Source organism: Lethenteron reissneri, chromosome 52 (genome assembly GCF_015708825.2).
Source record: "Lethenteron reissneri isolate LAM-NWPU_2019-01 chromosome 52, ASM1570882v1, whole genome shotgun sequence".
NCBI classification, from domain to species: Eukaryota; Metazoa; Chordata; class Hyperoartia; order Petromyzontiformes; family Petromyzontidae; genus Lethenteron; species Lethenteron reissneri.
This window is the reverse complement of record NC_083830.1, coordinates 9,125,214-9,152,280: the sequence shown is the minus strand read 5'-3', so window position 1 is coordinate 9,152,280 and position 27,067 is coordinate 9,125,214. Positions and strand designations below refer to the sequence as shown.

General features: G+C 43.5%; 1 protein-coding gene across 4 annotated transcripts; it reads left to right on the top strand.

The window, feature by feature from the left end:
- Positions 1-329: 329 nt before the first annotated feature.
- On the top strand, positions 330-22,596 carry LOC133355778 (zinc fingers and homeoboxes protein 1-like). 4 transcript variants are annotated; one of them, XM_061573122.1, is made up of 8 exons: positions 330-1,024; positions 5,760-6,140; positions 9,142-10,555; positions 11,589-11,710; positions 13,026-14,053; positions 14,264-14,369; positions 20,180-20,255; positions 21,512-22,596. In XM_061573122.1, the coding sequence occupies exons 1-8, from the start codon at positions 980-982 to the stop codon at positions 21,694-21,696; spliced, it is 3,357 nt and encodes a 1,118-aa protein (XP_061429106.1). In that variant the 5' UTR covers positions 330-979; the 3' UTR covers positions 21,697-22,596. The 4 variants fall into 4 exon arrangements, with proteins under 4 accessions (XP_061429106.1, XP_061429105.1, XP_061429107.1 ...); XM_061573121.1 differs by having other exon boundaries at positions 11,589-11,785; XM_061573123.1 differs by lacking the exon at positions 21,512-22,596 and adding an exon at positions 21,348-21,485 and having other exon boundaries at positions 11,589-11,785.
- Positions 22,597-27,067: the final 4,471 nt, after the last annotated feature.

Here is a 27,067-nt window from a genome sequence, read left to right as displayed (position 1 = left end):
TTTTATTGCGGTTGTACCCGATTCAAGCTCCGAATGGCTCACAGGGCAAGACCACCAAATAAATGAAATTGAACTGAATGTTGTTCTATATTCTTAGGTTTTTTCGGTAAAGTCACGTAGGTAAAACATCAAAATTAATGAAAATTAATGAAAATTTTGATGTTTTACCTACGTGACTTTACCGAAAAAACCTAAGAATATGATTCCTTGCAGTCACGAAAGCTTCAAATCTAGAATGAATGTTGTTCGTTGTTGGTAGCGTGCGGGCAGCGTGGTGCTGGTGTCCCTTTAAGAGCAGGACGTGACGTAGGCAGCGACACACACACACAGGGAGTGAGTGCGTGAGGGGGAGGCCTCTCCTCATGTAGGTAACCCGCCGGCTTCGCGTGAACTCGTCCCTCTTCATTGCCCCGAACCACCACTCGCCTCAACTTCGCCCTCTCTAACTCTCTAATCACCCACCTCGTTCTTTTATGGTCGTGAATCTTGCCGCGTTCGTTGCCATTGGCCGCCCTCCCCTCTCAGTCTTCCTTTGAGGCCGCTGTTCTCCTCCTCGTTGCTGTTGGTGGTGGTGGTGGAGAAATGGAGGCGAAGGTTTGAGGGGGAATAACAAAGTTAGTCGCCTTAAGGAGGGAGGAGGAGGTGGTGGTTGTGTGGGGGGGGGGTGATTACAAAGCAAACTCGCGGCTGCATCTTCGCGCGCTTTTGCCGTGTTCGCAAATCGATCACATTACGTGACCTAGTTGACAGGATTGGGGGTGGTGGTGGTTGTTTTCTGTAATTAAAACATTTTTTTTTAAAACTGCGGCACAGACTTTTGTGAGGCGTTCGCGCGCGAATTTTTTTTTTAGTAATGTTCGCCCTCGTTTAGAAGCGCCGTTCGTGCAAAGGTTTGCGATGTAGCCGGTGGTGGTGGTGGTGAAGGTTAAGGGGGGAAAAGACCGAGCGAAGACAAAGAGAAGAGGCGAATCGCCTCAACATGGCGGGGTCCGTCACCAGCGAAGAAGACGCAGCCGCGATGAAGGTACGAGACTGCTTCGTGTTACGCCTGTGAATTAACGCGTCAGTCGGCGGGGGTGGGGGATGGAGAGGGTTTATATCGCCGTGTTTATTTGTTGTCTTGATTCCCCGTGTGCCGTGTGTGGGGATTAATTTATTTAAAAACGCTCGCGAGGAAAGTGCTGCCCCAAGCCTGAGGCCCGGTCTAGATTGTTGCGAGGCGAGGGGGGTAAAAGGAGACTCTTGCGTGTTTTTTTTTTATATATTTACGAGGGATGGAATGTGGTGGTTGTGGTGGTGGGGGGTGTTTTCTGGCGTTGCACATTCTTAAGAAGGCAAATAAAAGAATCTTGTGTTTAAAAAAAGGTACCACGGCTGTTGAAGTGCTGAAGATCTAATGAAAGTGTTGCACCCCTTATGCTTCCTAATGGCTGCCAACTGACACAAAATGGCGGTTGCTATGTCTGAGGTCCACGAGGCCAAATTGAAATATTTTGGTTTGGGTTGAAATTTAATCTTTGGAAACTTGAATTTTAATGTTGACTGCTTTTCCCCTCGTCATTGGGAAAAGTTAGGGCATTAGTTTGAAGGACGATACTTTTGAAATGTCTTTTTGCGCTGCTCCAATTTGGCAGCGGCGAGGTCCACGAAGAATCTGGCGCCCGGGTACCGAACGGCTTGCGCGGTTATAAATTGCGTAGGCCAAGATTTCTCCCGTTTTTGATTCTCTACCGGATATAGGCAACGAGAATGCATTTCTGTGAGACGTAAGAGTGGTACAGCAACCTTAAGTTTACAATTACATCGAAACATGCCTGCGCAAACACGCACAAACGCGTATACCATCACATACAATTTACACAAAGTAACAATTACACGCACTCTCATACACTCGCACAAATATATGTACACAATCATTACTTTTTAAAACAACGTACAACTTACCCTCCGTCAAGACGTTGATATGACAGTGGTCATGTTGCACAGGGAAATGATGCAATAACGGAAGCTGTGTTGCATCAGGATTGATTTTCTAGTAGCTGATTGGCTGGTGTAATGGGAGTGATGACGTCATCCCTAGCAACCACTGATATGCATCCATATTTGTGAAATGGTTGGGACGCGTAGATTACTGGGTTTTGTACTAAGTACTTTTGGGGGATATGCGACTCGTTTCCTGGTAGGGTCTACGCGTATTTTTTTTGTGCTCTGGCCCTACTTCCTGGAGCGGTGCCATTTTATCTTTTGTTCAGCAAAATAAAATAGGGTGTGGGGGGGGAAGAAATTTTGAAATCAAATTAGAATACTACTGGATGTCACATCTGAGTGTACAGGCAGACCTCGTTTAGCGCGACTCGGTAGAACCCTGATTTGTTATAGTGCTCTATGTCCTTGAACATTTCCCCCTAAAAATTAAGAAACAGATGAGAAATCACAAGACTAGGATAGAGTCTCAGGCTCACCTAAAAGAAACCTCGCCACAAATTTAGGCTGAGGACATCGCTTAGATCACCGAGGTCCTGGAGCTGTCTCTGAGAATGCCCCGGATTAGCAGCGCAGCAGTCTCTCCATCCTCGTCCCCTACCGGTACCTTGTAGGAGTACACTAGAATGCACTCGTGAATACAGTACATAATACTGACGTTTTAATAAATACATATTTTTCTTTGTGAAATATTTTCCAATTGTATTAGTACTTACCGATACCCCAATGAAGTGTTCATCTACTACTCGTATGAAAGGAATAATGCTTGTGGGGAACGCATCCCCATACAATAGTATGACTCCTTATTGCGCTGATTCGATTAGCGCTCACGTCTCCGGGAAACGCATCTTGAAAGCTAGGCGAAGCCTGCCTGTTCCTCGGTGTGTCTTCCTAGGTGCGCGCCTTCAGGTTTTCAATCTTTGAAGGCACACTGGGATCAAAATGTTGAAAAAGACTCGTGCGGGGGTATTTCATAATGGTAAATAATTTGTCCAGAAGACCTTTTTAAATCTATGGACGTTACCAGTCATGACGTGGATCAGAAACGTGAACTGACAAAAGAAAATGTAATGAGCTCAAGTGTGCAGGGAAACATGGAGAGGTGCGTGCTTAGAATTACAGATAAAAAGAGTAACATCGATGGGACCCATTTTTTTGTCGGTACGGGCATGTCTCGCTTAACGAGCTAGATACGTTCAGCAAAAACTGCTGAGCTACGTTTCAACCCCAAAATGTTCCTTTCTTGAACAACTTTTCATTACATGAGAAATACAAAAAAAATCATAAAACATGAAATGCAATAGCGACCACATTAATAACCCCCATATAGCCTTAACAGACTTGGGGCAATTGCTTTTGGCGAGCACCTACGAAGGCCAGTTCGGCACACGAGGGGTGGGTAGCCAGTACCACGCCCGTACACCCCTAGTGGTCATGTTTATACACTGCAGCAGGCTGAGTCGACCTAGCGGAGACTCAGGACCGGTTCAGATAATCGTCGCTGGTGTTGGCCGTGAGCCGGAATTTAACTTGGGTCGCCGGGTATGTGGCGCTGCGCGCGAACTTTTACGCTGCCGCTCTCCATGCCCACCCATTACACTGCTACCACGAGGCCCATTTCCCTCACGACCAAACACGCATTTGAGCCATCGGTTTCCGCTCGTTAAATGAACATTTGCTCGTTTTGCGAACAAATCGGGCTCAATTCATATTGCTCGTTATAACACGAATTTGCATAAAGAATGCTCATTCAGCAAAGACACGCCTGTGTGTGGTTAATGCAGACTTGTAAGAGGTGTCTATTTGGTGTTTGAAAATCTTAACACGTGTTCTTGATGGAAAGGGTGAAGCCTATTCTTTTTTCATCAGAGTAAAATGTGGATGAGCAAATTCGAATTGAAGAGATGTTTATTATTCAGGAAAATTAATGGGCTTCAGTAGTACACGCCTCCCATGAAGGGATACTAGCTGATGGGCAGAGTGACAGGAAAAGGGTGGAACAAGCCCTGGAGCAGTGGTTCTTAGCCTTTGTTGGCGACTGTACCCCTTGTAAAATTTTGTTTCAACCGAGTACTCCCTTGCCTGACCCAACATGGTTCTGAGAAATAACGGTATGTATAATGAACAGGAATATTTTAAGCATACTCTTTGGTTCTTTCGGTAAAGTCACGTAGGCATCCTAAGTAGCTAGAAACTACAAGTGAATACAAAAATGCAACGGATGCTCTGCATATATAACGTCATTTATTTTACGCTCGCCGCTGGTTACTCTTTAAAACTACTGTTTGCGTCCAATGAGTTTAAAAAAGGTATATTATATCGTTCTACATTACCATATGTGTTAACATTTTATCATATTTATTTTATATTGCCAGATTCATGCATGCTTATTCACCAATGACTCATGTATGATTATAATTTAACATTTATAATTCACTTCACGTACCCCCAGGGTTCTGTGTACCCCCGTTTGAGAACCACTGCCCTAGAGTACAAACACCACCGCAGAGATCATCTCATCCTCAGAAGCCACATGGGATGTGGCATCAAATGATCACGTGGGATGTCGTGGCGATACCTTTATCCACCAGTGGATTGAAAGTGACCTATGCCATTTGTGGGGGTATTTGATTTCTTAAATGAAATTGCCACGACAAAGCTTCAAGATCTAATTCATGTGATGGCAGAATCAGTTTTCATTGTACATTGGTACGTTAGAACCTCTCCCCGTGACTGCCCTGTTTCGATCCATTCCAGTGGGCATTGGTATGCCGCAATTGTTCCGTAAAATCTCAGGTCCATCCATGACTTTCTTTGGATCACAATCTCAAATATAAACTTGTATCCATGGGGTCCTGTCAACCGTTCCATGATTGAAGATGATACTTTGAGAAAATTTACGTTTCCAACCATTTCAGTCGTTTGTCCATTTTAAGTGCTTGCATTATGCAGTAATTTCAATATTTTGTACTGTATTGGCGAAAAATATGTAAACTAAATTTCGTGTATTTGAAATGTTTTATGTATTATATTTTTTCAGAGATGTTTTGTTTTTGCACAATTGCACTTCGTAACATTAAAAAAGAATATGATTCATAATTGCTATATTTTGGGTTTGGTCATGTAAAATGCGTGTAAACGATCCTCCATACGACAACCAATTCATTAATGTCACGATCAAATGTGCCACATTTATAACCAGTCAGCATGATGGTGTTTGAAGCGTCACCGCGCAAAATTTTCATGAGTGTACAGTGGTTTCACTGGAGATTACATCCAGCATCATCAGGTTGTTAACAGAGCTCAGATCTCAGGTGAAAGTGCTGCCTGATCCGGGTCCTTAAGTAGATGCCATGTCATCATTGGCAGTTATGCACGTAATGTAATTTAATAATGGCAGGAGTTGGCTCGTGAGGAATTTAGGTGTTATATAATATGGTTGATTAAATCATTTATAATTACGTTTCGGGAACCACTCACTTTATAGCTTTCGGCTCAGTTGAACTGCTGAATTTATAACAACTAACCAACTTGTACCATTTGCACGTCATCAACTCATTTTTTATTATAATGTAACGAATTAAAACACCAGCAATCTAAATAAAAACTATTATGAATCATAATATTGGTCGTTAAAGCTCGTGTGTGTTTATATTTTAAAATATACATAACTGTATACAGCTTTGGATTAACATGTTGTTTTTAAATTTAGAATAATATTTTTATGCACAGTTTTTTTTCTGTCATGTGTGTTTTTAATTGTTCTTCAACCATAGATGGGAAGGCAAAGGAAGTCACCGCATGCAGTGATTCTTATTGATGACACGGATGTGGACGATGTCGAAATTACCGGAGCAACTTTTAAGTATCCAGAGGCAAGGTCCAGTGATAGAAATAATGCAGACTGGGAGCTTGCAAAGAACATTAAAGAACATCCATTGGTGAAAACCGATGTTCGGATAACTTACGTGTGCAAGCACTGCTCCTTCCAAGCGCAAGGCCTGCCAGCCTTTACGGACCATTTAAAGAGAGCGCATCCCACCGCGGTGCCCAATCCGATCTACGTGTGCCGCCAATGCAAGTTTCGCACGCCAAGCTATGAAGGCTTTATGGAGCACAATGCCGCCTCCCATCCCTCTCGCGTCCGGACAGAAAAGGTAAATTCTAACTGCAGCTGCTACACACACTTGTCTTCCATTCCACGTAAGAGGAAAACTTCGCCGTACACCAGGGTATTATGTTCCTAATAATTTTTTTACCCCCCCACTTGGTATCACGTTAAAAAAATCAAAATGTACAGCGATATCTTGACTTTCGTCCACTTGAATTTCACTCTTTCGGCCGTTTTCAATTATAACCACATTTCAAATGTCGTCCACGTGCTTTCCTCATTCGACGGATTTCATCCCAAACCTTCCACGACGTTCGCGCCACGCGCAATCTTTTTCGTTCAGTCTTTGAATAGAAGTCGTTCAGTGAGCATCTCTTATATTTGTGTTCATATTATAAATACTGTACTTATTTCTGTGATTATACTGTAAACAATTCATCATAATTTTAGTGAAAAACAGTATAATACTACAGTGTGTTCATAGTTATTTTCATGATCATAAAACACGTGTACAGTATTCATACTGTGCTTATTTTTGTGATTACTGTAAAATACTTATTTTTTGTGCTTTAATATATTCATAATGAGTCCTAAGTGTGGTGATGGTGAAGCTAAAATAACCTATAAGGTTCTCAATTTGCAAGAAAAGATTGACATAATCAAACTTAATGAGCAAGGCTAAACATTCGTCCATTTTTGACATTTGTCTATGCTCTGGTCCCTAACCAGACGAAAGTGCAAGGTATTCCTGTACGTATAAATAGAATAAAATCTTATGAATACGTGGAATAAATTAAAATAAGTGAAAGTGATGTTTTTAAACTCGCGGTGAAGGTGATGTTCTCATGGGATTGTTGTCTAGTTCTACGATTATTTTAATTGTTCTCTCAAAGTCGATTCATTCACCCCATTGGTACCCTCTAATGGATGCAGCACTCTCACCTCTTGCAAAACCTAGCTCACAAAATAACTGGTGCAAAAAGTGCACTTTCTCTGCTTTTTTTTACTACAATCACCACCATTCAACTTACACTTTGGGGCCAGAATAAAAAAAATGAGACCGCATGCATGTGTGTGCACGAGGGAAGATGGTGACAAGATATCATATACAATATTGTATAATACAACCATGTCACGCACGCAGCAGGAGTACAGACACACCACACACGTGGAGATGAGAATCTTAAGCAGCGTAAAACCGCGCAAAGCCGAAACGTCCACCCCTGTGTTTTGGAAAACAGACCTCTCTTAGGAAACCGTGTCATCGAAAAACGCATATGATAAAACCGTGTTTGGCCAGGTTTTCCTGTATTATACTTTTAAGATTCTAAAAATGTAAATTTTCTTCCATTAAACGAGTACATATAAAGCGTAAACCTCAAAGTTGTGGTAACATTTTACTTTTAACTTTATTTTCCAAGAGCTCTTGAGTTAATGCTATGTTTAAGTTGTTGCTATTTGTGGGGAAGAAAATCTTGTGACAATAAATGTAGCATGGGAATTGTTACGAGACAGCGATGTATGGAAGTGTGACCTCCAATAGGCAATTTCAATTTACGTTTTAACTCGGTATGTAGTCGCAGTCGGAGGAAGCGGTGATGCAGTGGTTGGCACACTGCACTCTCAAAACGGCGACCTAAGTTCGATCTTCTGGCCATGTTTAACATCTATAGCAAGTGATATCCGACTCGCTGACCAACGTGGTCCATCAGAGCCCCATGGCCGACACTGCATGGAGTGGGCCTTCATTTTTCATTGGATTGCCAGGGCTCTGTGAATATTTTTTTGGGACTACTCTCACCAGTATTCTTTGGGTCTTTCGGTAAAGTCACGTAGATAGGTTCAAAGGAAATAACAAAAAATAACTAAAGGCAGACTACCTCAGCAGCTTTCTCCCCCTTTTTTCCTCCTGATGACGATCGCTTGTGTTGTGATCGAAACGTCGTAGTTTGTTATTTTTTTGTTATTTTCTTTGAGCCTATCTACGTGACTTTACCGAAGACCCATAGAATATGAATTCCTGCAGTCACGAAAGCTTTAAGTCAATATTTTACTCTCACCCGATTCCTCTAATGCAATTGCCCTGGAAAACAATTTATAAAACCACATTTCTTTGGTCATCACACCCTTTTCCATAGGGAAAGTTGAAATAGAAAACGTCCTAATAAATTAAACCATACGCATTTATGATCGTTTACAAAAGAGGAAATCAATTCACATGTTAAAATTTTGCACTTTCATTGCCTACTTTCTACAACCTTAACCTACAAAGCCAAATTGGTAACATTTGTTTACATCAGGAAGCAAATTTAACTTCACAATATAGTTTTCTAATGAACGGAACTAACCCAACCCATTGTCACCTATATCTGCCATTTTTTTCACGAGCAAGCATTATATTCCAAACTTTTATATTTACAAACTTTTATATTGACAAAAATAAAGCCAAATAATGTTTTGGAGATACTGTAAAGATCTGTCAAGAGTCCTATTTAGCCTAAAAAAACAGGCAAGGAGTGTTCACTGGGGTAATGGTAGATACGTGGCAAAAGGATTATTTAAAGCAATAGATAACTGCCAGTAATTGGTACCTCCAAAGAAAAAGGGGCATTGGTAACATAACATATCGGGTCTTATAGGCTTGTTTATAGACAAAGTTGTGATGACTGTCCGCTAACCAAGCCTTAGCGGCGGCCTGAGGACAACGCTTCATTTTGCAAATAGTGAAGATGCTGCTTTGCTGTGCACAAATGCACTCTTAATAATACGAATTAAACAGGCGTGTGTGTGTAGTATTAATTTCTAACCAAAACGGCATCTTAAGACCCACTCACTGCTCTTGATTTCAAGGATGCAGCAAAATTAAGTTTGCAACAAAATACCAACAAATGCCTTCTCGGCAAGAGGAAAATGTATAAAGTACGATTGGACACATTTTATACAAGGTATGCATGGAAGCAGCTTGGTCACTGACCACTGTGTTGACCTATATATGAGCATTTTTCAAATTATTTACTTTTATAATGTTTTGCATTACCTGCATCAAGGAACCTGAGGTGCCAAAGCAGACGACGGCAACAGAAGTGTGCAAGAAGGGAGAACACTCTTCTGCCAAGCGTGTTGCGGTCAATGTACTGGCACAGAACAAAGAAATAAGTGCGCAATTTTTGCCGCTCGACGGTGGGATGATAAGTGGCAATTCCAGCGATGATGAAGTTGAGAACCATCGAGGTAAACAAGTTGGCAAAAATGAACCTCGGAAAGCTTCTGATGTTCCGCGTGCGTCGAACGCACTGGAGGTGACGAATAAATCATCAGCCCATAGAGCTCATTTGGTGGATAACAAAATATCTGCACCTAACTTTAAAGCGGTGAATGACACATCTACAGCAAACACTAGACTGATGAATATGGCAACACCTACATCTCCCGCCAATGTAGTGAATCACGCAGTGCTACTCAACGCTCATGTACTGAGTAGCAAAATTATTGCTCAGAATAACGTGAATGTTGAACCTTTGAGAACCGCTATAGGAGCAAACACAATCCCCATTCAGAAAGAGCTGAAGATTCGAACTTATCAGACAATTGCTCCAAAACCACCTGAAGTAGAACCTGTCTTGAGCATAAAACATGAGTATCAAAGACATCCTCCACCACAATCGTCAAAAGCCGACCCGACACTGAATGGGGAAAAAGAACCCTTGAAAAAGATCTCGGATAATTTTTCAGACGTTCACACCGCGTCCAGTGTGGATGAGGACTTGGACAAAACCAGCTCTTTGAGTGATGAGTGTGCACTGACCATCTCCATACCTTCAAACAGTATTCCATCCTACAACCCTGCCATGGATCTAAACCCTTACCTTATTAATTCGCTAAGGAAGTTCCCTTACCCGCTGAGGACCGAGATCTGCTATTTGGCGGTCGTCACGGGTCACACCGAGTTGGAGGTGGCTATGTGGTTTATGGCGCAGCGTCTCCTCAATGGGATCAGTTGGACACCCGAGGAGGTGGAAAGGATAAAGAGAAAGAGCTTCGTCACAAACTGTTTGCGCACCACGGGAAGAGTGCAGAGCGACTCCGGTTTCACCTCTGAAAATTCATCCACGCAAAATGGCAGAGAAACCGGTGATGACAATAGGCCGGCAACAGAAGATAAACTATCGAGTTCGAGCCAAACAAAAACCACCGTTGTGGTCCCAACTCCACAGCCCGTGATCGATACTTTAATTGTGAACAAGAAGCGCAAAGCAGAAGAGAACTTGCCCCAAAGTGTCACCAATGGCAAGAAATCCAAACATAAAACACAAGAGCAGTTAACACTTCTGCGAGAATTATTTATAAAAAATGCGTATCCCAGCAAGCAGGATTGCCAAGAACTCGGCAAGAAGACAAACCTGACCCCTTCGCAGGTGATTAAATGGTTCCAGCATCAGCAAGCAGACTCTCAAAACTCAGGTAATGTCAAAGCTCACCTTGTCGCACAAACGGGGATGCACATAGAACGATTATTATTATTGGAATATTGGGAACGGTGATTGTGGGGTTGAGGATAAAGAGGTTGCCTTAGTGGCTTGCCAAATAAATTTAGTTTCTTGACTTTTTAAATAATTGTAACATCTTGTAGTAATCCAGAGTTATTTTTGATGTAATTATATTTAGCTTGTATCTTATTGGACTGTTCTTTCCATTGTTAATACATCGGTGACTCGTAACTGTGACGTTTGTGGTGCAATTCTCCACATTCAATGTATATTTCTCAGCGCTTGATTTGTTTCATAATATTTTAACATGTTTTAATAGTACATTGAGGTGTTTTAAGGCCGGTATTTGTAAGTTTTATTTTCATATTGAATCAGTTGTAACTCATTATTTGGCATATTTCTCATGTGAAAGAGATAAAATTTTCTTGGTTCTTTCAGTAAAGTCGCGTAGAATGGAAATAATAAAATAATAAACATAAAGCATAATAAAATCATTCTCACGACGTTTTGGCCACAACGCAAGCAGCCGTCCTCAGGTGAAGAACAGGTCTGTCGAGAAGACAGTCTTCTCGACAGACCTGTTCTTCACCTGTCTGTCGAGAAGACAGTCTTCTCGACAGACCTGTTCTTCACCTGAGGACGGCTGCTTGCGTTGTGGCCGAAACGTCGTGAGAATTATTTTATTATGTTTTTTATTATTTTATTATTTCCATTCTACGTGACTTTACCGAAAGAACCAAGAAGATGAATCCCTGCAGTCACGAAAGCTTTAAATCGAGAGATATAATTTGTTCTGACTAAAAGCCATCCTTGCCTTGCGATTTTTACTCTGGTTGTGGAAAACATTAGTATTGCTGTGTAATATAGACATAACGTTCCATGTTATTGAAGTGCTTTTGTATTCGAGTAAAGCTTTACACCTCATTTTCAATCAATTCAGTTTTTTTTGTTAATCCACTATCAGAGGAAACTAAGGTTCCTCTAATATACATGTGTGTGTGTTGCAGTGAATCTTCCGGTGAACATTGCTGATATCAAGTTGGAGGAATCGGAAAATAAAACTGCCAAGGAAGCGGCCTTGCCAAAGGTTTTGAGTGATGGTGATGTAACACAAAGCAGATCTGAAAATGTGAGAACGGCATCAACATACCTGCGAAACTACTACATAAACATGTTTCCTGATTTCACTCCACCTAAATTCAAGGTGACATCTTTTTCAAAATCTTTCCATTGGAATTTTTTATGTACAGTTATCTCTCGATCATACGTGAACCGATTACTGGGGATGCCTATATATGCATGTTAAACTTTTTCGCACCGCTCGGTCAACCGTGCTAATCGGAGATGCCTAACCATTCACGCCTTTTACACGTCCTGTTTCGGTTGATGCACTTCTCGTCAAGCATCTGGTGCCTATGGGACTGCAAATAAAATTGTCAAGTAAACCATTTTCTTTAAGATACAGTAAAAAAATATACCACACATTACTCCCATTCTAGGTAGGTAAACAATACTTACATGTTGGCCTAATTTACATATTAACATTCGCGTTTTTTTTATTAATCCAGATTTTACTGTAGAACATGTAGGGTTCATGTTGCCAGTATGGCCGGGAAACATTTCCTGGTGCCAGTCACTTGTGCCTTTTCATTTGAGAATCATGGGAGGAGACTAGTACCTCATTTCCATTACCACCCTAGAACCAAATCGCATGCCAGTCCAATAACAACCCAGAACAGTAGCCACACCCTTGGCATGAGTCTTCATGCTCTTGTGATCCATGACACTTCTTGGCCTCATCCCCCACCTGTCTGATCCCTCCAGACCCTACTACTCTGCTTGGCCAGGAGGGGGGGGTGGGCATCGGGAAGTGATACAAATGATCTTACCATTTTTGATAAGTTCAAGATTGTTTAACCTTTCTTGTATTTGAATTGATGTAATATGCTCACCCACCCCGACTGGATATCTGCAAAGCATTATCTTTGTAGCTCATCAGATTTGTTCTATTGTAAATTAAGATTCTGATTCCAAAGGTAACATTTGCAGCAGTTATAATTACAGGAAATAAAATGACTTAAATGTGAAGCGTGGCTTAAGAATGAAACCAGTGGCTGAGGTCCTGGAATTTCATGGGGATCAGTTGAGACACGACCAGGCTGTTGTGGGATGCAGGCTTTCTGACCCAGCCCCTCTGGTTTCGGTCGGTGCCAGCGCAAAGCTTTTAGTGTGTATAAACGAGGCACAGGATGATAGCTTCTGTGCATATGATGTTACTTTTTCCTTTCGGTTATTGTGACAGCATATTTTGGTCTGTTGAAAGATTGTTAAAAAAAAATGGGCTAATACAAATAAGGAACATATATATAAACATTTGAACCACAAAAGCAGTGGAAGTGGGGCATTGGTCGGTAAATGAAGCAATGTTAAAAATTGCGCTTTAGGAAAAGACGGAGGTGCAGTTGGCGGTGCTGGAGTCCAGCTTTGAGCAATGGCCGTGGCTCTTGGAGGACGAGTTGGAACGACTGCACACAGAGACAAAGTTGACTCGTCGTGAGGTCGAGGCCTGGTTCACTGATCAGCGGCAGCAGCGCGGGATCCCAAAGGAGAACGTTGCCGCGGCGGAGCTTGCCGAATCTCGCCATTTGAAAGTGGAGAGGACTGAAAATGTTCCAGACAATTCACTTATGGAAAAACTCAATCAAAGTGGACCATTGGAACCCGACAAAGGCAGCATCGAGGTTGTTCTTGAGAACGACAACTTGAGCGATGACTTGGAAGAGGACGACGATGACAATGATGGGTACGACCAAGAAGACAGTGAAGATGGCAGCACGATGCCGCTTAAAACTGTCAAACTTCCACAGGGTCAGTTGAATAACGCACCGATGTTGGGTAACCTCGAAGCAAGAACAGCGGAAACCACACAAGGGCAGCGACGCTTTAAGACAAAGTATCAGTTGGAAGTCCTTTCAGCCAGCTTCTCTCTGAACCCAAAACCCAGCAATGAAGAAGTTAAGCGCCTTGTGGAAGTAACTAACCTGAAGCAACAAGAGATAGTGTTGTTTTTCAAAAGGAAATTAAAGGCCAAACGAAAAAGTGAGAAACGCAATAAATCTTCCTCTGCAAACGGTAAAATGACTATGACCACAAAAAAGGACACTGAATCCAAGAAAACGAATGACAGTCCAGGACATGCTAAAAAATCCAAAATGTCATCTCCTCCACTCAGTACAAAGAAGACGCAAAGCCAACTTAACATTCTCAAGTCTGTATTTGTGCGAACGCAATGGCCCACGAACGAAGAATACACGCAAATGGTGGAGATGACAAAGCTGTCGCGAACTGTCATTGTTGGTTGGTTTGGGGATATGCGCTACGGGGCCAAGCACAACCATCTACGCTGGATGCGTGACTTTGAGACTGTGAAAAACGACAACGGATTAAGCAAAAGAACTACTTCGTCCGAGGAGTAAGTACCATTGTTTTTCCCATCCTATGTGTGTGTAGTGACCACAGCAAACGTATGTTTGGTGTTTAGCAGAGCAACTTGAATTGGTTGAAAATATTGAGCACCTTGCACGTCATTCAGATTTGGGTAAAATGTGCATTATCTAATCCTTTTTATGAACCTGGGCACAAAACGTGGGGGCTCATATGGTGGTTTTTTTCATCACTTTAGGGTAAATAAATCCTACAGTGACCCATTGGAAACAACATCGTCTTCATCCAAGTCGTATCTTGATGAAAAAATGAATGTGGATGAAGAAAAAGATGAAAAAGATCAGGTAAGAAGTTGCAATGATCAAGTAGGTAGATGTATGTTTCGAGTGCCATGTTTTAACCTCGAAGACGCTTGTATAGGTTATAACATGAGAATAGGTTTTCCTCTTTTTTCTGGCAACGAAGCAGGTGTTACGATGTTAAAACGCCAAACTGAAACCTTTTACAAGGAATCATGTCTGCATTAACCACAATACTTGTAGTCAGAATGCAAACAAAAAGCACTGATAATATATACATTGTTTTTTAAACTGATTGGTCCACACCAGAGACAACTTTCTTTTGAGCCTAGTCTCAAACGGTGCATACAGCACAAGGACAAGCACCACAAGTATTGTGGTTCATGCAGACATGATTCCTTGTAAAAGGTTTCAGTTTGATGTTGTAACATCGTAACACCTGTTTTGTTGACAGAAAGAGAGGAATACCTATTCCCATATTTTGGTGCTGGAAAAGGAGGTCCCATGATGTTGGTTATAACATGTTCACACTGGAATGCCCCAAATAGTTTTTCTCTCCGCACATAGACGTAACGTGCCACCTAATAAGTATGTCACGTTAATTGGACACACGGGAGAGCATCCTGGTGGGCATACTGCCCTTTTTCCTTATGCCTTTCTGTGCTTTGTAGTTAAACAATTTTAAGTCATCTTACCGTGTCTTATTTTTATTAAAGCTTATTTAATCTTACTTTGTATTTATTTGTTTTAACAGTAACTTTTAATGTAAACATGTTACAGTTTTAAAAGCCGTATTTAAATTTTATCTGGGTTTTATTTTTCTTATTTTGTGTTTTACATTTTTTACTGTTTTCTTTTTGGGGTTTTTTCCTCCTACACCTTCCCTTCTCTGAATGTATGAACTTTTTTTGCACCGTACATAGCCAACCGTGCTAATCGGATATCCTGTGGGCATAGACCCACGAAGGCTGCCCAGCTACTAGTGACTTCCTGGCCATTTATAATTCCAGGTGAGATAGGTGCGTGGTCGGACCTACCAGTCCGCCTCCTGCTCCTGTCTTAAGGGTCCAGCCTTGGCGTGCCTCTGGCTCTGCCTCCCCTGAGCCTCTACGTACGACACCCCCTGCCTGCCTCTATCACGACCCTTAGATGAAACAGTGTTACGGTTTAGTCCGCGAGGCCTACCCAACTCGCAAGCCTGTGTGCTGTGCTGCATGGCTGGTGAGCCTCTATCGACAGGCAACCTTTGATCACTTGGGTGGCGCTGCTCTTCTGCTTCTGTGGGCTTGACTGCCGCCTCATCATTACATGCTCGGTTTGTGACCAGCTCACCGTTGATTCATCTGGCTTGAAGAGTTTTTCGACCAGCTTGCCACACAGCATGTCCAACTTTCCTTGGCAGGAGCCTAGCTTGTAAGTGTGGCGAGGTTAAATCTTCAACACAGGTACTCATCTCTGTTCACAACTAGACCATTGTGGATTTATGGCGTGCTGTGATGATGTTCACCCATGCAGTCCTTTTGAGTCTCCGGCCTACATCCTTGCATATCATCCCTGATCTGGAGGCCAAATGTCATCAAATGAAGATTTTTTGTCGCCTTCCCTACATCCATCGGGGGAAATGGTCATGGCAAAGACCTACGACTACCACCTTGGTGGCCTCGTGCAATCTCCGTGTTGTGTGGTCACTGTCAGAAGCCGGAGCCCAAATGTTTGGGAGTCAATAATTTTCTCCTGCGGCCCTTTCCTACTCACACATTGTTGATGAGTTCATCAACGACATTAATTATGCCTCGCAGAGACATGATACCAGCCAGCTGATCATCTGTGAAACCAGGTGTCACGCAGTGGTCAATGAACACTCCGTCAGTGCAGGCCTGAACTGTATCTACATGTTTGACCAAGTGTGGTAGAATTGGTCCGGGCAGGTCTGCCACTGACATAATCAGTAGCCACCAACTGTCAGAGGTGTCATGAGGGCTGATTAAGTCAAGTAGGGGTAATTTAAGCCCCAAGTAGGAACAGGTGGCCCACCCCCAAAATTAGGCTAATGCGTCAAAGCTCCAAAATTAAGATCGTCAATGGCAAGGCAGCAAAGAGTAGTTGACCACATCTATAAAGGGTTGAGCCAGACCAGAATGATCATGGACCATGGAGGGGTTCAAAGTCAGAGGAGTGCAACATCAAACCAGGAGCACTCGTGGACAACTGTCGCTTTCACAAGAAAAACAGCCTTTTAGCCTGGGGCCTGGTGGTTGTGCAGGCTGGAGAGCAGAGGTGTGCAGAAAGCAAAGAAGTCATGGACGAGAGAGGTTACGGCAGGAGATTAGTCGGAGAAGAAGCCAAACCGGTGGCCAGGAGATGCACCAACCAGCGGTGGTGCTCTTGTTAGGGCAATATCCAATGCGGAGGACTGAGGCCTGGTGGTGGATCTTGCAGCAACAGAGTGGTAGACAAGACCGAAGCGAGAGATCAGAAGAGGTAGGGCTCAGCCCAGGAGCCCCAAGTGCCCACCTTTGCATGCCATAATACCTCCTCTTAGCAGGCTAAGAGGAGGTCTAACCATCCGTGTGTGCGATTGCAGAGCTGTGGGCACACGAGGTGATTTGTGTGTTTGTGTAGCGGTTTGTTGCGAGCACGGAAATGGTAGCGGCTCGGACATCGGGTGGAGGATGAGCACACGAGGCATTGCGGAACTGTATGAACACGTTGGGACTAGGTTAAAACGACAGTTGTTATGGGTTGTGCCAGTACACTGCCATAATGGATTGTGGCGATTCCTTGGTCTGAGCTCCGTATTAAACAGGACTTGGATTCTTATCTTAGCTCCACACAATCTCCCACCCTGTCTCCAACCCTCACACTCCATCCGTAGTACTTGTCTTGAACTTTCCTCTTCTTGGTTCTTTCGGTAAAGTCACGTGACTTTACCGAAAGAACCAAGAAGATGAATCCCTGCAGTCACGAAAGCTTTAAATCGAAATTGAACTTTCCTCTTTAAATAATGAATACGTACTATGACAGACGAGGGTTTTGGGACCCCACGCGAGCCCCGGGTTTTCATGCACCCGAGCTGGCCGTAATACCAGGCCCCTACCCAGTGAATATATTTTTCGGGGAAAGTCTTGATCTTCTGCCCCCCCCCCCCCCCAGTCGGCCTTTCAATCATTTGAGCATATAGTACTAGAATCGAAGGATATCCGATTTTGCTAGGCATTTCCTGGCTACTTTGGATTGCTTCAATGTCACTCAATATGTTAAGTCTCTTGACCCATATTTGCAATCATTTTGGACTTGCGCACTCCAGGACCACCTGTAGCTAACCTTATCCATTGTTGACCCTGGTGTGTCCGATCAGTGGTGTTGGTTAACATTTCGGTTCCTTCACCTACTCCCATTTTAAAGCACCAGCCTCTTCAGACGTTTTCTTCCAATTGTTACGTATCCACTTTCCGATTTGGATCATATGTCATCGGCATCGCCCGCTGTCATAGTATCGGCGTGCATTAATATGGCGATGACACACAACTTTACTTTAATACAAAAGCTGACTCGTGCGTCTCAAGTTCCACTCCTGTTGTATCTCAATGACATAAAGAACTGGATGACAAACCATCTTAAGCTCGATTAAGACTAAATTCATCATGCTTGGGACCCACCATCAGGTTTCCAGAGTTAAATGTGAGCATATCCACATTGACGGCTGCGACATCCCAGTGTTGGATAAGGATACATGGCTTTTGGTGTCCTTGTCGATAGCGAATTGGACATTTGCCACTCACATCGGGCGCCTGACTGGACAGTGCTACCAGCTTCGACAACTGTGCACAGTCCGTCGTGCTCTAATAATAATCATGCAATTTATAACGCGCGCAAATTTGCGGACGTAACGGCCGCAACACTGCGAGGATGCTCGTCCACATTCATGATCAGCCGCGTGGACTACTGCAACATCATCTTCGGTTGTGCCAGCTCTGTTTACCTGCAGCCACTCCAGTCGGTGTTAAATGCTGCAGCTCGTTTGATAGGAAACGTAAATATGATCTGATCACGAGTTTGATACACGATAAGCTGCACTGGCTACCTATTTAAATACAGGATTAAGTATAAATTTCGATTTAAAGCTTTCGTGACTGCAGGGATTCATATTTTTGGTTCTTTCGGTAAAGTCACGTAGAAGGGAAATAATAAAATAATACAAATAAAACAATTAAATTCTCACGACGTTTCGATTGCAACACAAGCAATCATCATCAAGTATAAGTTATGCCTACTCGTCTTCAAGAGTCTCCATCAATCTGCTCCGTCCTATCTCGCCGATCAGTGCGTAGCAGCTTTAACAGACCCAAATCGACTACGATCCGTGGCTCGTGGCGACCTCCTTTACCTGTGTGTAAACGTGTGATACGGCCAGCGCAGTTTCGGGGTCTTCGGCCCAAAGACCTGGAAGACCGCTACCAGCTCATGTTCGGGATTCATCCCTGAGTCTGAGCCAGTTCCACAACAGACTCAAAACAGTGTTGTTTCAGAGAGCCTACTTCAACCTGTGATCAATGCGCATTCGTGATGGACTGGACGCATAAGAGTGCACAACATCAAATGTTCTTACTCCGATCTGAAGCAGTTTGTCAGCCTTTGAGGGCAGCATTCTGATTCACATTCTGGTTAAGTCCATGGCCCACTCTTGGAGATATGAGACCAGGCTTGGCCATATTTTATGCAAACTTTCCACTTCAATTGTTATGCTGATGACACATTTCCACGTATGCTGAATCTTCCCTTCAAGTGTCTGCTTCTTTTCTGTCGGGTTCTCTCATGGCATTTAAGGCTTGGAAAAAATCTAATTATTAAGTTACATTTTTATAAGCCTGAGGATGTTGCTTGTTGGGTCCCCATTCCAAACTTTCTAAGGCTGGTATGGTCTGTGACAATTAACCACCAATATCGATGCTGCTCAGGCAAGTTCGCAGTCAATTCTAACCAGCCTGAATGACAATTTAGGCAAAATCTAGGTGTAGATTTGAAGCTTTCGTGACTGCAAAGATTCATATTCTTAGGTTTTTTCGGTTAAGTCACGTAAGTAAAACATCAAAATAAAAATAAGATAAAAATCACGACGTTTCGGAGGCAACACAAGTCTCCGTCATCAGGTGGGACCGTCACAGCCGAATTAGCTGCATCTTGATGCAGCTAATTCGGCTGTGACGGTCCCACCTTAGCTGCATCTTGATGCAGCTAATTCGGCTGTGACGGTCCCACCTGATGACGGAGACTTGTGTTGCCTCCGAAACGTCGTGATTTTTATTTTATTTTGATGTTTTACTTACGTGACTTAACCGAAAAAAACCTAAGAATATAAAAATCTAGGTGGTCTGAATTTCCACAAAAGCATTACCGATTCAATGCGTGGAGAATTGGCCTGCTTAGAGCATGTTGTTTGGGAAAGAATATAGTGCCTTTGTGACCTGGATAGTAGTGGAGACCAGCCCAGTCACCATTACTTCCAAACATAGTCACTAAATATGTACTAAATATGCCTAGCTTAACAAATATAACTTTTGCGCAAAATGCATTTCAAAAGTGAGCCTTTATGAACAGCGATGGAATACAATGTGATTCAAGAGTTCACACTTCAAAGAAATCAGAAATCGCTTAAGTATTTTCAAAGCAAATGAACAATAGGCGACGATTATAAATGACACTTAACCGTTTAATGCAACCACTATCAAACAAACTTTTGAAATTATAAATGTATGGATTTATCAAGCTGCTGTTAAAATCCATTTAATTTCTACTTGAAAGTGTGGTTTTTCAGTAGATGGCATGTCTGCTTTTGTGACCATGTGTGAAAACAGCAAACGGAAGATGAGGACGAGAAAACGACAGATTATACGTACAAGGAAGATTTGTATAATTTCAAGGAAGTAAAAGGTAGAGAGGACACTACTTTTCCTATTTTTTTAACAAGTAGTTCTACTTGAGAACCTTTCATAAAATGGGTGCTTATGCAAAAGATAACTGGTCAACACACTTTTTCTGGCATAAGGTATTCCAACTGTTTTAATGTAATTTTGGGGGGCTGATTCAAAATCTGGCATCAGTTTTTGTCTATCACATCAGGTTTTTGAGATATCAAATATTGCATTTTCAATAAAAACTGCAGAAGAAAAATATTAAATTAATGTGGATATCTACATAAAATTATATTATAAACACTATCCTAAAAATACAGCACCATATTTTAACACTAAAGCAGTCACTGATTCGCAACAACTTGCAATCATAAGTGACAGAGTTAATTTCGGGTAAAATCAATGAAAATGGGATATGCCGATAGCATAAAAATGAGATGTGATAGAGCAAATCTCAGATCAGATTTGGAATCGGCACCCTGAAATTAGTCTCAAACAGCTGCAAAAGTCCAGGCCAGAAAAAAATGTTTTTTTTGTTGACCAGTGTAATTGGTACAAAAAAGTTAATACAATACAAATGTATTAATTTTTAAGTGTTTAGTCTTGCTTAATCTTCTCGTTAACTGATGCAAGGAGCTGTAATACTAGCTGGGTGTAATCCATGTGATTATTTCTTTGCTTTGTGGATGCCATGTTTGATAAAGACTACCTACCATCTCCAAAGATGCGGAACAAGAAACACTCTTGAGCACTGCTGTCCCTGCTGATGTTGCAAGAAAAGCAGTGTTGGGTACTACTACCCCAAACCCTAACCCGGAACCTTATAACCACCCCTTGACCCTACATGAAAACTCAACGAGTGGCATTCCTTAATATTTAAACGAGTGAAACCCAAAAAAGGCCTGAAATTATGAAAATATGGTCTATGGTTGAATACAAATCTGCAAGGACACGGAGTGCCGATGTTTTTCCCTGCAAACATGGGAGATGCTCATAATTTCCTCAAACAACGTGGAATTTTAAAATACTAATTTAATGATTTTAAACCTCCACAAACAATTCTCAAATTTGTGTGAATCTGCATGGCTTCATTTTGATTGCTGCCCCATAGATTTGGATGCCAACGCATGGGATGGGCTACGAGTGATTACAGGCTTCATGTCGACCACTTGCTACCGTGAGGCATCTACAGGAGACCGACAGATTTTCTAGGAAAGGGCAATGGACATTGGTAACTAATTTTTAACCTCCGCTTTCTGTCTGCTCACGCTGCAGCTGCTCGACGCGGGGAGCGCGGGGATGGGTATGCGGCTTCCGATGTGACGGACAACAGCGACAACTGGGGCGAGGGGAATGTCTCGGAGGAGGAGGGGCACTCCGATGACAAGTGCAGCAATGTAGACTACTTGGAGGTTAAATCGGACCAGGCCACTTGCGACGGTGGCAAAAACTGGCCGTGAGCAAAAACAATGATGAGATGCAAGCGAACACGTTAATGACTATAGCGAGTGTCATCGGCCGCATACGCACATTTGCTCGAAAGACACAGCTGTTGGCAATTTAAGGACTTCCTGAAAAGTTATCTCGTTTCCCCCCCGAGAGAACTGGCGTTTTTTAAACCGTTTTATTCCATTTAATTTCTTTCAGTTTTTAGAAAGTACTTTAGTGGGTTTTTGGTAAATTTTTACCGGTATTTTTGTCCAGGCAGTGTATGCGATGTACAGTCCCACAAAAACCATGGGCCAGTGTAGATATTGTTAACCGTAGATATTTTAATCAAGGGGTGCGGCCAAAATGAAATGGCAAGATTGACCTTTTTTCATAATGGAGCATTACCAACTTGTAACAAAGTAATATTATCCATAAGAGGTTTTTGGGTTAGATCGTATAAATATATGTGTCGTTAAAACCCGCCACCACCCAACACAGCCAACTAGTAACGGTTGTCACATAAACAGAACATGGCAATTCGTCACTAGTACAGCATCACCAGTGTAGGAGAGCCAAGCCACAACATTTATAATCTGAGTACAACGTTTCACCAGTAATTACAACTAGCTTCATCAGGCGACAGCCAGATATGTGACAAATTGGCACGTTCTGTTTGCGTGGCGACACATTATTTACGCGATCTAACCCAAAAATCTCTTATGGATGATATTGGTCGCGAAAGCTTACGTGTTAAACCAAAGTAATATTATCTGAAATGTTGCTTCTGGTGTATATGAACTGCTCTAGGGCATCTTGGATGGGCAAAGGCAGCGAGTTGAGTGATTTCTACCATTGGCACAATGTGACTGTAATCAGCAGTAGATACTTCAATAAAACGCACTGGCAAATCAATCATTGCGCAACCTCAATGCGGAGTGATGCGACTGGTTTTTTTTTGTGGCACATTTATGAATTGTAACCGAAAGTAAAAGGATTCTCCCAATCATGGTTTGTCCAATGCTTAAATAATCTGTAAATATTGATGCTGGATTTCCATTTGTAAAACTTGAAGTTGTGTTTTGTGTTTTTTTTCTCTGGTTTTGTTTTTTTTTATGTCTAGGTTATTTTTATTTTTTATACTATTTTATACAAAACGTAGTTTATTCAACTTGATATTTAGAGAATGGATGCCATTTTAATAAACGTCTTTATACCAAGCTGTGGAGGATTTTCTGTATGGTAACTATTGAACCTTTAACGATAATTTGACATTCGAATGCATTCGTTTGTGAGAATAATTGAAGACCTATATTTACATTCACAAGTGGGTGTAAGGGTCTTTACCACTTGTTGATCTTTACTTGACACACCATTACCACTAAACTAGATTTTGACTTGCCAACAGCTAAGTGGAATGTTTGTAAAGTCTTATATGTGGTAGGCAACTAAGTTCAGTTCTAAAGTGTATTTTTTTAAACAATTTCATTAAATATAGATTGGCAAAATACATTTGGGAGAACTGTATTTAGGACGGTTAACGTTTCCAAAATGACATACAAATGGATTATCACCTGGCAAGATAAAATGACCGCTTGACTTTTTCTTGCATACCTTTTTTGAAGTCCGCATACAGGTAGGAATGGATATGTTTGTTAAAAGTTCACGAAGCGGAATTCCGTCAATCGGAACCATATTTTCCCACTACTTCCATTCTTACAAATAAAAATAACAAAAATCCGCCCCAAGACTTAACAAAATCACGACACAACCAACCATTGTTTAAGCCCATTTAATGGAAAAGTGTTACTTTTATATTCAAGTAAGTCTCACAACAATTAAAGGTACTGGTAATTGCTTCGTGGTCTATTTGCGTTTCTAATATCGCCTGCACAATGGCCTCTTTCCAGCTGGATGGTGAAGATTGTTTTTATGTGCAGAGGTAGTTTGTTCCAGCGAAGTGGAGGCAAGAAGGGAAAAGGAACGAAAGCGTGGTTGTTTGGGCGCAGGGTGAAAGTGGGGGGGGGGGGGGGGGGTACACAAGGGGACAGTCGAGATTGGGAGCGAAGACGACGGGGCTTGGACACGGTAAGATATGAGAAAATAAAGGGGTGGGAAAAGACCATTGGGTGGGGAAATACCATGGAGGGATTTAAACACCCCTGTCAGAAATGTAAAATGACAGCGATAGACGGGGAGCCAGTGTAGTTGGGAAAGGAGAGCATAATTGTGGGGGAGGTTAAATATAATCCGGGATTAGGAATTATATATATGTATAGTGTCTGTGTGTGCGGGTGGCGTGCATCGCACACAGTCAAAGACGAGGTAGTTGCAGGAGGCACTGTCCTCCCCTTTTATTGTTGTTGGGTTCACACCACCACTCGGGCTCCCACGATCACGCTGCCGCACGACCGTCCCAGACACGAGCCTGTCCGCGTTCCACTGACGGCGTCGTCCGAGACGGCCAACTACTCCGGCCGCGAAATTACCGGACGATGGCGGCGGCGGCGATGGCGACAGCGACGACGAGATGAGTCCACTCCAGGAACCGGCAGCCCCGAGCTCTCGCTCTCCGCTGCTTTTATTCCCCTCGGCGTTGGTCCACCCAAGCCGCTGCCTCCCTTCTGGAACCAGAGGGTTTTGGGGGGCTTCCCCACGAGGTGTGCTAAGTGCCCACTTGCAGTTTCAGCTGCTGTACAACATTGCTATGTCACTACATATGCGTTAAAAGCGCAAAGGTGTAAGCAAGAAGGGTGAGAAGAAGAGATTTGCAGTCGTCAAGGTGAGTGAAAACGAGGGAGTGATTCAAGACTTTCACAGCGGAGTGAGATGGGACGGATTTGATGGAATGTGAAAACAAAGTGCTGGTTGTGGCAAGATGTGGTTGGAGAGGGAGGGGTCTTAAGATTACACCGCGGTTGTGAGCAGGAGGGAATGTGATGCTAGGATGGTGGAGGGGACCGGGGACTTTTACCACATGTTGGAAAAGGTGAAATCCTGCACAGTATAGTTCTAGATGTGAGGAGTACAAAGGGCCAAGCATGGTGGCGCGAACAGTTTGAGAAACCCAACACAGGCAGACTTCGACTTGCCAATGACCGGACTTATGAACCAACTTCCATGAAATATAAAATATTGACTTAAAACCCGAACTCGCATTTGCAAACTGAACCACGCAAACTCTTTTGTTCAGATGAGCGTTCCTCCGTGAGATGTAGTGAGCCGACCTGGCGCTGGGAGTAAGGGTTTGTGTGTGTGTGGGAAACGATGGTGGAGGCCAGGGGGGGGGGGCAACCCCTCCAGCAATGAAAAATGATAGAGTTGTTAGTAAGTGAGGAGTTGTTAGTAAGAACTTGTCCCTTGCCTCTTATTCGACGCGTGTGTGGCGATGGCGCAGCCATCCATCGAGGGTCGAATTCGAACCACGTGTGATCGGCATCGCGCTCGCTGAAGGTGTTTGCCTTCAGGGAAGTCGTGTACTGTATACGCAACTACGCACAATTCTGAGTCACTTATAACTGCTTTGCCATTACTGCCAATTATGGACTCAGACTATTGTCCTATCATCTCATAGAGTCCATGGCACGCAATAATATGCTACACAGTGGCAGTGGGGGTCGTAAAATTCCTATTTATTACTAATAAACCCAAATGATCCGATCGAGATTAGGGATTTCGATCCCTAAATTAGGGATTAAGATCGGATCATTGGGGGGGGGCGGGCACGTGCCACCCCACCCCCAGTGGTGGGAAACAGCAATTTGGCACAATTGGGTCACAGGTGGTACACCGGCCATCAACTCTTGGCACCTGGGTCCGTGCCGTGACCTCCTGCCAGCTGGCGTTCGACACTTCGCATGGCCTTAACGTTTACATAGCCTGGCACAAGCGCTGTGGTGACTTGGTGGCGAATGGCGGTTGTTGTTAATGTGTCTTAAGAGTCGGTCTTACCATCATCCCTATCAAAAATAAGCATCTGCCTGGGCATTTTATGCCACCAAACACTCCACCCCCTCAGCTTCCCATTGGTGATGGAGCAGTCGTGGAGAGAGTGGAGAGTTTCCCATACCCAGGTAGTGTGCTTATGACCAGCTCCGGTTTGACAGCAGAGGTTGGGTGGCATGTCATCGGCTGCGTAATGCTGTGTGGAAGCTACCCGGTCCCGCTTCGCACAAAGCTTCAGGTCCTCTCGCCAACAGTCATGCTCTCCCTTCTCTATGCTTGTGTAATAAAGGACTCGGTCACAAGATGTCGCTCTCCGTTGGTCCTTTATTTATATTCTTCTCCTCCGCACCCCGCTGGCCTCCTCCTCGGACCAGCGTCTCCTCTCGCGTGCCACGCACGCCCTGCTAGCCCCTCCGCTAGCCCCGTGCACTCCGCTAGCCACTCCGCTAGCCCCGTGCGCCTGGCTGACGGTGTCCCAAGCCCCATCAGCCACGTGGCTGATGGCGCGGCGGCCACCCAACGTGGTCCCGCCTTTTCACTCCAGCAACTGGCCCTGATCTCTTCCGGGCTCCCTCCTATAACCTCTCTCCCACGTGACCCTGACTCCTCCCTCTCGGATCGTCACATCCGGCCTTCCCATTTACGCTCGCAATACACTTGTGAAACGTGGACCCCTCTAATGAAACATCTCCGCCGGTTAGAAACATTCAGGCTGGCCTGCCTACGATCCATCCTGGGTTTAACCTACGTGCTGTGTGACGAGCTCGCAAATCCCTGAAAGATCTGGACACATTCCCATCGGTGGAGCTCCTCCAGCAGACAAAGCCTGCGGTGACTGGGTCATGTAGCCTGCATGCCAAGCCACCGCATGCCCAAGCAGCTTTTGTTTGGCCGGATAGAAGGGACTGAACGGGCAAGATACGGGTTGGAGAAGAGATGGAGTGATGTGGTATGGGAGGAAGTGGAGCTGAATAGACTTGCCGACGACTGGTACCAGCGGTGTCAAGATCGGCCTCTATGGAGGAGGCTCGTGAAGGACGCTACTGGGCAGTTGGAGGCAGTCGTCCTCCAGCAACAACGGAGGGCAGAGGGGAGCAATGCTCACAACAACGAGTGGAGTACCGGGCGGCTAAAATACAGCAAGTTGGCGCAGTTGGGGGTGCAGCTGGGTGCAATTACCAGTCATCTCAGCCAAACGATGGCACCTGGGTGTGTCCCGAGACCTGTCAGAAAGCCTTCGACACTTCATGTGGCCTCAAAGTGCACGTGGCCTGGCACAGGCACCGTGATGACGTCACCGCCATTTCGTGGCAAATGGAGGTTGTTGGTATTGGTCTATGTGTGTGTGTGTGCGTGCAACTGTGATTACTCATTGCCCCCTTTCCGACAAGCAAGCTTGCATCAGGAGTCAAGGGAAGTGAAAATATAAGATTTGTTTCTATTTGCTTAATTTAATGT